The sequence below is a fragment of the Bombina bombina genome, chromosome 2, assembly GCF_027579735.1.
Source record: "Bombina bombina isolate aBomBom1 chromosome 2, aBomBom1.pri, whole genome shotgun sequence".
In the NCBI taxonomy this organism is placed as follows: Eukaryota; Metazoa; Chordata; class Amphibia; order Anura; family Bombinatoridae; genus Bombina; species Bombina bombina.
In genome coordinates, this window is record NC_069500.1 from 149,654,284 (window position 1) to 149,665,652 (window position 11,369).

General features: G+C 36.6%; 1 protein-coding gene across 2 annotated transcripts in view; it reads right to left on the minus strand.

Annotated features, from left to right (window-relative positions):
• Positions 1–202: 202 nt before the first annotated feature.
• Positions 203–11,369, minus strand: part of MIER3 (MIER family member 3) — a 77,989-nt gene continuing 66,822 nt past the window's right edge. For both annotated transcript variants that reach the window (XM_053701293.1, XM_053701291.1), the window contains 2 exons: positions 5,234–5,379; positions 203–4,960 (listed from right to left, as the gene is read on the minus strand). In XM_053701293.1, the coding sequence (XP_053557268.1) occupies positions 4,506–4,960; positions 5,234–5,379 (601 nt within the window). In that variant the 3' untranslated portion in view covers positions 203–4,505. The remainder of the gene's footprint in view (positions 4,961–5,233; positions 5,380–11,369) is intronic.

The window sequence follows — 11,369 nt, forward strand, 5'->3', positions numbered from 1 at the left end:
TAACATACATATCCATAGAGGCAGGCTATTCAATGGGTGATTAGAACAAGTCCCATTGTTCCAGCTAGTGGAAAGAGAAGTCTTCAAATAGAAAAGCAAAATTTTACCCAGGAAAGGTCTTAAAATTTCCTCTTGTAATCCCCCCTCTCAATCTACATTAATAACCAATTAACAGGAATATTATAATGAATTCACAGAAGCAGAGGTTTCCAGAATTTTATTTCTGGAACTGTTCACCAGAAATTAAAATACAAACATACATAATGTCTAAAAGAAAACTTTTATGTACAAATAATGAAATCGATGAACAGTGCCCGTCTCAAGACTTTTAACATCAAAAGATGTTCTGTTTGCCACCACCTAAAATGTTGCCTTGACAATTGTGTGTAATAAATTATTAGTTTAACCAAAGTCTACCAGTCCAGAGGGGGGGGGGGAGCGCTATCCAGGACTAATGTAATATTTTAGCCCTATAGATCACACATACTGGAAGATTATGTTTTAGCCATTAAACACACAATTCACCTCCCCCCTTTTTAATTTACAACTTTACAGTCAAATATAGTCAAGTGTAGATATGACTTCTAGATCTGGAGAAAAAGAAAAGAAACAAAAACAAACATTCTATTTGATTTAAAGTAAGAGTGATAACATACTATTGGTGAAGTCTTAAGAAATCTGTAAGAGTTCAAAATGCTGCCATTTATTCTTTTCTTTTACATTTATAATGGAATTCACAAAAAGCATGAAGGGGCAACGATTGCTACATGGTCATGGAGCCATAAAGTATACATACACACAAAGTTTGTCTAAATTAGCAACAACAACAAAAAAATTGTTTAAGACATTGCACAATTGAAAACCTAATTGTACAGACCAGAAAAATCATAATTTGTACACCCTTCAAGTAAATTCAGCAGTTACAACAAAAGCAAACTTATAATGTATTTAAAATTAAAAAAAAAAAAAAAAAAATTAAACCCAAAAAGGCAAAATGCTTTGATCAACATTTTAGGTTGTGGTGACCATGGCAACTTATCTCCACATAGCTGACAAAGTACTTAAATTAACTTATTTTGAAAAACTGCATCACCCTGAGTCCTAAACTTGTTTGTCAGGAATTTTACCTTGGCCAACCACTCCACTGTAGAATCTATAAGGGACAGAGGAAGTAATGGTCCGTCTAAAATATGGTATAATATAAATAAAAATGTATATAATCCAACATTTAAAATTTAAGAAAGTGTATTGAATCACCCATATTTTACATCAACATGTAATTTGGTCCAAGGAACAACACTAATAAAACTTGTGTACAAGTGTCGTGGTTCTATAAAACTAAAGGCAAAATTAGAACTCAAGAATAAGTAAATACACACAAATTTGTAGCAAGCATTTTTGTATTAGAATTTTTTTTTTTTTTAAATTCTGGGAAGAACAGACCATAAATTCCAGGCTTTTAAACAGGTGCCAACCATTCTCTGTTCTGTGCTCTACTAACTTTCAGTATTGCTCTAAAAACTGCACCACTGACACATTCTAGGGATTTAAACCATCTTCAGAAGACTCCCTATAACAAATGCAAAAAAAATAAAAATAAACACACAACCTTCATACATTTCTTATTTTTTGGTTTGTCTGCATGAACTGCAACCCTACAAAAAACAAAGAATTCATTGTCCTTAAAGGAATTGTGCTTTAACAAATAGGAGTTCAAAAGGCAAGACAGATTTTTTTGCTTTTGAGGGTTACTTCATGCCAACTATAAAAAGGTTATTCTTTAAGCCTCTTATCTTGTTAAAAAGGCCTGCAACTGAAGCTAAAATATATTTACCCTACTACTTTAAATGTGTGAAGTTTGCAATTGCAGGTGCACATGGAAGCGAATGGCTTAATAAAATACTTTAACTGAAGGAAAGTCCAGCTTTTTAAGAACAAAAGAACAATAAATAGCTATTTTACATGGGCAAAGTTATTAGTGGTGCACATTTGTGTCACTATGCATGCACAAAAATCTTACTGTACATGTTGAAAAGTCTGAAAACATTACAGAAATAGATATCTAAGAAAGAAAATGTACATGTATATATACAAATATCTTGCAAATTATTGCCTCATAATAGAAATTAGAGGTAAATATTTAATGTCAGCACACTCCGTTTTCACTTCCTTGTTGCCAGAGCATCCAGTAAATTGCTTTGTAAAGAGATCCCAGTTGCTCTAGCACCTAAGACAATTTACCACAAGTGGCCTATAATCCAATTTATATATAACAGAAATAGGTGCTAGATGTTTGATCAGAACAATTCTAAACAGTTTCCTAGTTGGTTATTAATGTTCAGTAACACTAGAATCATCATCTAAATTTTAGTAAAAAAAAAAAAAATCCAATTAAATGACTGAAGAGTCTGTACAACTTGCCGACAATCAAAACTACTGACAAGAAACTCGAGAATCTTCATTTATATTGAGAGTCCAGCAATGCATAGATTAACTGATTACTGCATTAGTTATATTGAGAATGGTCATATTTAAGTGCAACTAGTTTAAGCATTCAGTCATCTTAATGATCATATTATACAGTCACTGTAAACCCACTTGTTGATTCAAACAAAAATAATAAAAAAAAACAAAACTTAACACTATGAAAAGAATGACTTGTATTATACAAAATTATACAAAATGAATTGACAACATGGAAACACAAAAAAAAAAGCACACACAGGATAGAAAAAGTCCAGCAAAAACTCAGTGGGAAGATATTTTGATCAACAAAAAAAAAATTGAACTTAAACTGCTATAAAGTTATTATGGTTATTAAACTGCATACTGATGGAAAAGATGAGAGATCTATCTTTATATAGGAAAGATTTGTCCACTTAATTTCTCCCCCAAATCTGCAGTCCTGTAAACGTGGAAAAATTCTTCACTTTTCTAGCAAGGTAATGCAACAATCAAATGACTGAAGTTAATGCAGTTCACAGTAAACTTAATAAATACCCTCCCCTCTCAATTCTACCCGTTCAGCACAAGCCCACATATGAACACTTGTAATGAAGGAAATATGGATTTACATTGATCTATATATATTTATATATATCTATATATTTATATCTTTTCATATTGTGGCAGCATCTTTCATAAAAAATAAACTTTAAAATAAACAACCTTATATTGACTAGATAACCTGCTCAGAGCCAGAAATGGCAAACAGCATTGGGGGTTCACCCTTCACTGACAGATGGGGATAAAGGCAAAGTGAAGAGCAACATACTCTTTGGCAGAGGACGCACAATGAGGTGTGCGTTTTGCTTTCCTTTATAATGGCAATACCTGTAATATATTTCCCATATGAGCACAGAACTGTTTGGCTGCTGTAGACACCAGTGATTGTTGCAACATGGTATAACATAATATGCTCAAACATTCATGTATGTTTTTCACACATTATGCTAGAATTGTATGGAAAATACACAATGATTTTGTTAAACCTCAGTGTAGAAAATAAAAAATCAGGACGTTCATGGATCTGTTTCATGCAACACAGTAATAGGAAAAAAGGCTGTAAATGAACACAAAAATGAAAGTCTTTCAAATACTCAAAACATTGAACTGCAATGTAAATATAACCAAGATGTATGTCATGTAAACTTAGTGGTACATTTTTAAGGCTGACTGACTATGGTTTTGGACTATGTCAGTGGCCTCAGGAAAGTTTTAAGATACACATATCAATGTGTAATTTATTTTACAATCTTCAAAGTTGTGGACAAGTTCCCCTCCCCTTATTCAAAAATACAATATCACACAAAAAATGTTTTGCCCATTTTGTTTAAAGTACAGAGATCCATTGTGGCAGTATAACACCATGTTCGGTATCTGGGAGCTCGGCGGTATCTACAACAGAATGTTTTGATATGAAGCACACAGTCCCAATGTGCTGGCCTTTTACCAAGGATCTTGCTGTAAATGGACGTGCTCTTCTTCCATTAGTATTTTTTTGATGAATTATAATAAAAGAAAAAAGTTGGATGTTGATGCAGTTCAGATTGGAGTTTCCAAACCCTACCTTTAAATAAAATTAAAAAAAAAATAATATATATATGCTACATTAAAGCAGGGATTGGACTGGTACCTGTAAACATTGATATTCTGCTGCACCTATTTCTGAAAAGGTAGCTTAGACCAGGAGAAGCCAATACATTTGATTCAGAATCTCTGTGCTGGTTTTGAGATGGAGACATTATCTTTAACAAAAATATAAGTTGAGCTTAAAGCTGCATCCCCAGATATTAATCTGAAGTTTCCAACTCTGCTGAACATTGTCTGTTTCCACATGGACCGAAATGAAGTAATTCTTGACAAAAATCAAGATATAGTTCTTTACATACAAAGACATCACTGATGTCATAGTGAAAAAGTTCAAACTTCCAGTGAAAGACTAAGCAAACCCGAAGTTTTTGATTTACTGCAACCCCAATGTTTCTAGAAAGATGCAGCAGGCATTATTCGGATTGAAGGGCTGTGTGGTGTAGTGTGTGTGAATTTATAAAACTATTTGTCTCACTTGCAGATAAACTGCTAAAGTCTGCCACGGATACAGCCATTTTGGCACTAGTAATATGGTGTGTATGGTTTTCAAAGTCCACACCAAGGCTATTTACAGAAACATCATTTATGAAAGGTTCTGGGACAGAGATTCCCATTTTTATCCTTTTTGCCGGTCTTTCAGGTTCCTCGTTGCATAAGCTCACAGGATTGAGTTCAGAGGGGTAAAATCCGGTCTCAAATAAATTAAAACAATCACTTTCCCCATTGCTGGGCAACGTAAGCAAGTCTTCTGTTCCAACAGGCACATGATTAACTGGTACCCTTGATAAAGTGTCCAAAGCAGGGAAACCATCATTTAAGCAATTCACATCCGAGGAATTACATACTGTTGCTACACTATGTGTCAAGGCTAAAAGAAGGAGAGAAAAAAAAAAAAAAAAAAAAAAAAAACACACATTAGTATCTTTGCATCTTTAAAATAAAGAGTGTGGAGTCTCAATTGCTAAGCATACATTTTCTTACAATATCCCTTGCAACAGGTACAGACACTAGCAGAACTGCTCATCAGATAAAACAATTTTCTTACATACTGGTGCTACAATTTCTACCACCATGTGTGAATGATAAAAAAAAAAAAAAAAAAAAGTTCAATTTACAAGGGAAGGGACTATGTGCATCTTACCTGTCAGATCATTTGCGGTGATAGAACTCAATATGTTGAGCTGTGAGTCGGGTATAGGCTCTATCCTATTTGAACAAGTTAAGGCTGATGTATTTTCTACTCCTCCAAGTACCTCTGCTTCATCTACCAAGCGGTCCATGTAGTCACTAAATAAATATAGAAAGCATTAAAGAATGACCCTGCTCAAAGAATGGCAAACTGATATTTTTGCATATGTACAAATATAAAGAAAATAATGGGGCACTTGATCTGGTAAAACATTTCTTTGCTTATATAGCCTGCAACCCATTTCCCTTCTCTTAAAATCAGTGGTCTCTTAAAGGGACAGTCAACACCAGAATTTTTGTTGTTTAAAAAGAAAGATAATCCCTTTATTACCCATTCCCCAGTTTTGCATATCCATCACAGTTATAATACATGTTTTTACCGCTGTAATCATCTTGTATCTAAGCCTCTGCGGACTGCCCCCTTATTTCAGTTCTTTTGACAGACATGCAGTTTAGCCAATCAGTGCTCACTCCTAGGTCACTTTATGTGCATGAGCTCAATGTTATCTATATGAAACATGTGAACTAATGCCCTCTAGTGGTCAAAATGTATTCAGATTAGAGGCAGTCTTCAAGGTCTAAGAAATTAGCATATGAACCTCCTAGGTTTAGCTTTCAACTAAGAATACCAAGAGAACAAAGCAAAATTGGTGATAAAAGTAAATTGGGAAGTTGTTTAAAATTGCATGCCCTATTTAAATCATGAAAGTTTTTTTTGGACTTGACTGTCCCTTTAAAGAACTGAAATCCTCCTGCACATAAGAAAACAAACAAACATTCATACACCACCTTATAATAAAAGGCTCATATGTAAAGATTGGAATACTGCCTTTTAATAAGGGTTTATATAAAGTACTGTAGCAGTTTGTCTCATGGTTTAAAAGGACATTGGTGCTGTAAAATTCTCTCCCTTAATGTCTTCCCAATGATTTTACTTGCTGGACTGTATTAAATGGTTTACAAATAGCTAATTTACCTGTTAAAAGTTAAATACTGTAGTATTGACTATGGGAAAAAAACAATTTATGTAAGAACTTACCTGTTAAAATTCATTTCTTTCATAGTGGCAAAAGTCCATGAGCTAGTGACATATGGTATATACATTCCTACCAGGAATGGGCAAAGTTTCCCAAACCTCAAAATGCCTATAAATACACCTCCCACCACACTCATACCTTAGTTTAACATATAGCCAAGTAGTGAGGTGTAAAAAGGAGTCAAAAAAGCATAAAAAAAAGAGGAACTGGAAAAATAATGTGGTTTTATAAAAAAAAAGTAAATTTATGCTTACCTGATAAATTGATTTCTTCTACGATATGACGAGTCCACGGATTTCATCCTTACTTGTGGGATATTAACCTCCTGCTAACAGGAAGTGGCAAAGAGCACCACAGCATAGCTGTATATATATATAGCTCCTCCCTTCCCTCCCCCTCCAGTCATTCGACCGAAGTTAGGAAGAGAAAAGCCAAAAGGTGCAGAGGTGACTGAAGTTTATAAAAAATAAAATAATCAAAATGTCTTAAAAATGAAAGGGTGGGCCGTGGACTCGTCATATCGTAGAAGAAATCAATTTATCAGGTAAGCATAAATTTACTTTTCTTCTACAAGATATGACGAGTCCACAGATTTCATCCTTACTTGTGGGATACAATACCAAAGCAACAGGACACAGATGAAAGGGAGGGACAAGACAGGAACCTAAACAGAAGGCACCACTGCTTGAAGAACCTGTCTCCCAAAACCAGCTTCAGAAGAAGAAAAAGTATAAAATTTGGAAAAAGTGTGAAGAGACGACCAAGTTGCAGCCTTACAAATCTGTTCAACAGAAGCATCGTTTTTAAATGCCCATGAGGAAGCCACAGCCCTAGTGGAATGAGCCGTAATTCTTTCAGGAGGCTGCTGTCCAGCAGTCTCATACGCCAGACGGATGATACTCTTCAGCCAAAAAGAGGTGGCCATAGCTTTCTGACCCCTACGCTTTCCATGAAATTAGGAGAGGAGCGAACGGGATACACGGTCTGTCCCATTCCCTCTTAATTTCCGCAACTCTCTTAGGGACCAGAAAAACATCAGTGTAAGCAGGCACCTCTAAGTATGTGTCCATCTTACACAACTTCTCTGGTGGTACCACAATAGGGTCACAATCATCCAGAGTCGCTAAAACCTCCCTAAGCAAAGGACGGAGATTTTCAAGCTTAAACTTAAATGACATAACGTCCAAGTCTGTCTGAGGTAACACTTCCCGATTCGGAAATTTCCCCCTCAGATAGAAGATCTCTAACCCCCAATTCAGATCCCTGAGAGGGTACATCGGAAATAGCCAACAACGCATCAGAGTGATCAGCATGCACATTGTCCTCTGTCCTACTGCGTTTACCCTGTAACACTGGCAACTTAGATAACACCTCTGTAAGGGTAGTTGACATAACTGCAGCCATATCCTGCAGACTAAATGAATTAGACGCGGTTGAAGAACCAGGCATCCCTTGGGTGGGCGTTAAGAGATTGTGACGCTTGGGGAGAAGCTGGCGGTACACCCTGATTCCCTTCAGCTTGAGAATCATCTTTGCACACAATTTTCTTTACATAAAATTTGTGCTTTGCATTGTAAGGCCCTCTCAGTACACGAGGGACAAAAAACAAACAAACAAAAAAAACACAGACATGTTAAACAGACTAGCAGTACTGATAATAGTCGTACCTTGCTAAATATTGAGTTTTGAGAAAACTAAAAAACGAAAAAAAAAATACCAAAAAAATTGTACTGCGCCTTTAAATTTTAAAAACGCAACTATTTTACTGAAAACTGCAAAAACGCTTTTTAGCTTGAAAAAACTGTTATAATGTGCATAAAAACACTTCTTAATATTGCATCCACTTGCAAGATAAGCCCAAACACAATATTAACACTCAGAACATAAATTTTATTATTTATACAATTTATTGGCTGCTGTGGCGCCTACCTGCCCCCGGAATGAGCCTGTTGTCTGGGTATATAGAAAGGACTTATCGAGTGCAGACAACTTAAGCCTCCAGCTATGCGATGTCAACGAAGACTGCGCGACGGAGCGCGTGAAAATAGGCCCCGTCCACCGTGGGCGTACTGTATTTTGACTAGGACCCGCATGGGTCTAAACAAACATGCCTGACATGAAATAAAAGTAAAAATATGCGCCCTCCTAATGCAGACCAAACCCCTGCATTCATACAATAAACCGCTTTAGTCTCCCAGCGTCAAGCCCAAACATAAGCCACCAAGGTCTATATAACTTCTGGCCATGAAATAAATTAATAAAGGAATTTCAGGTACACAAAATTTTTCTTAGTGCATTCTGCTTACCCTTCCCCATATAGGGGACAATGTCAGCCTGTTCTGATATATCAAGTCTCCCCAGAAAACAAAAGACTGCACATACCTCAAAGTTGCTTGTAGCAAGGTACCGGTCTCCACACTGAAGATTTTCTCACACATACCTTCAGCTGCGTTGTGGGAACCATTATGGATCTTAGATAATGTTTGCTAAGATCATTAACATCAGGGCAGAAAATAGTCTATTGCTTCCCAAGGAGTAGTGGAGACCTGACTATTTCCCCCTGAGAAAAATAGCACTCTGGCATTATTTAAAAATAAAAAACTTCTTGATTGAAGAATCTAAAACTAACACCTCACTTTACCTCTTCCTATTACTAACACAGGAAAAGAGAATGACTAGAAGTGGAGGGAAGGGAGGAGCTATATATACAGCTCTGCTGTGGTGCTCTTTGCCACTTCCTGTTAGCAGGAGGTTAATATCCCACAAGGATGAAATATGTGGACTCGTCATATCTTGTAGAAGAAATCATAACCACCAAAAAATAGGGCGGGTCTCATGGACTCTTGCCACTATGAATATCAGGTAAGTTCTTACATAAATTATGTTTTCTTTCATGTAAGTGTCAAGGGTCCATGAGCTAGTGACATACGGAATAATACCCAAAATGTGGAAAACCACAGAGTCACTAGAGAGGGAGGGATAGAATAAAAACAGCTATTTCTGCGGAGAAATTAAATCCAAATAATAATTAAGTTCTCTTAAAAAAAAATTCAAAAAAACATAGGCAATAGAATCAAACTGAGACAGCTGCCTGAACTTTTCTACCAAAGACTGCTTCAGAAAAAGCAAATACATCAAAATGGTAAAATTTAGTAGATGTATGAAAAGAAGACCAAGTTGCTGCTTTGAAATCTGATCAACTGAAACTTCATTCTTGAAAGCCCAAGAAGTAGCAACTGATCTAGTAGAATGAGCTGTAATTCTCTGAGGCGGAGACTGCCCCGCATCCAAATAAGCTTTGTGAATCAAAAGTTTCAACCAAGATGCCAAAGAAATGGCAGAGGCTTTCTGACCTTTCCTGGAACCAGATAAAATAGACTAGAAGTCTTTCTGAAATCCTTAGTAGCCCCAACATAGTATTTCAAAGCTCTTACCACATACAAAGAATGTAGATATCTTTCAAGAGAATTCTTAGGATTAGGGCACAAGGAAGGAACAACAATTTCCCTATTAAATGTTGTTAGAATTCACAACTTTAGGCAGAAATTTAAATGAAGTCCGCAAAACAGCTTTATCTTGATGGAAAATCAGATAAAGGAGACTCACAAGAGAGCCGACAACTCAGAAACTCTTCTAACAGAAGAGATAGCTAAAAGAAATAACACTTTCCAAAAAAGTATTTTAATATCCAAAAAATGCATAGGCTCAAAAAGAAGGAGCCTGCAAAATCCTTAAAACCAAATTTGAGACTCCAAGGAGGAGAAATAGACTTAACAGGTTTGATACGAACCAAAACCTGAACAAAATAGTGAATATTAGGAAGTTTAACAATCTTTCTATGAAATAAAACAGAAAGAGTAGAGATTTGTCCCTTCAAAGTATGTGCAGACAAACCATTATCCAAACCATTCTGAAGGAGCTAAAATCCTAGGAATTCTAAAAGAATGCAAAGAAAATTTGAGAGGAGCATTATGAAATATAGGTTTTCCAAACAAGATAATAAATCTTCCATGAAACAGACTTACCAGCCTGTAACAGTGCTAATCACTGAGGCAGAGAAACCTCTATGACTAATAAAACGTTCAATTTCCATACCATCAAATTTAGAGATCCTGATGGAAGAACGGCCCTTGAGACAAGGTCTGGCCTTAAAAGAAGTCAACTGGACATCCGGACAAGATCCACATACCAAAACCTTTGAGGCCATGCTGGTACTATCAGAAACACATACGATTGTTCCATTATGATCTTGGAGATCACCCTTGGAAAAAGAACTAGAGGCGGAAATATGTAAGCAGGTTGGTAAAACCTAGGAACTGCTAAAGCATCCACCATCTCCGCCTGAGGATTCTTGGACCTGGAAAGGTATCTGGGAAGTTTATTGTTCAGATGGGAGGCCATCAGATCTATTTCTGGAAGACCCCAGATCAGCACAACCTGATGAAACATCTGGATGGAGAGACCACCCCCCCCCCGGATGCAAAATCTGATGACTGAGAAAACCCGCTTCCCAATTGTTTAAACCTGGGATATGAATCGCAGAAAGAGTTGGACTCCGCCCAAGCAAGTATCCGAGACACTTCTTTCATTGCTAAAGAGCTCCGAGCCACCCCCCCCCCCGATTGACATATGCCACTGTTGTGATAAAACAAAAGTTCTCTTTAATAGAGGCCAAGCCTGCAGAGCTCTAAAGATAGCACAGAGGTCTAAAATATTGATTGGTAACCTCGCCTCTTGAAATTTCCAAACACCTTGTGCTGTCAAAGACCCCCAGACAGCTCCCCAACCTGTAAGACTTGCATCCGTTGAGTTCACAGTCCAGGAAGGATGAACAAAAGAGGCCTCTTCAAACAATACAGTGATGGTCCAACCACCAAGACAAAGAGTTGAATGTTGGGATTTAAGAACATCCGTTGTTATAGTATAATCCCTGCACCATTGCTTCAGCATTGTCAGGGTACAGGTAAATGAATATATATATCAATCCAAAGTTACCAGCACTCACTATATACTTCCAATGTCGGGGTGCTCCCAAATTATTAACATAAATTG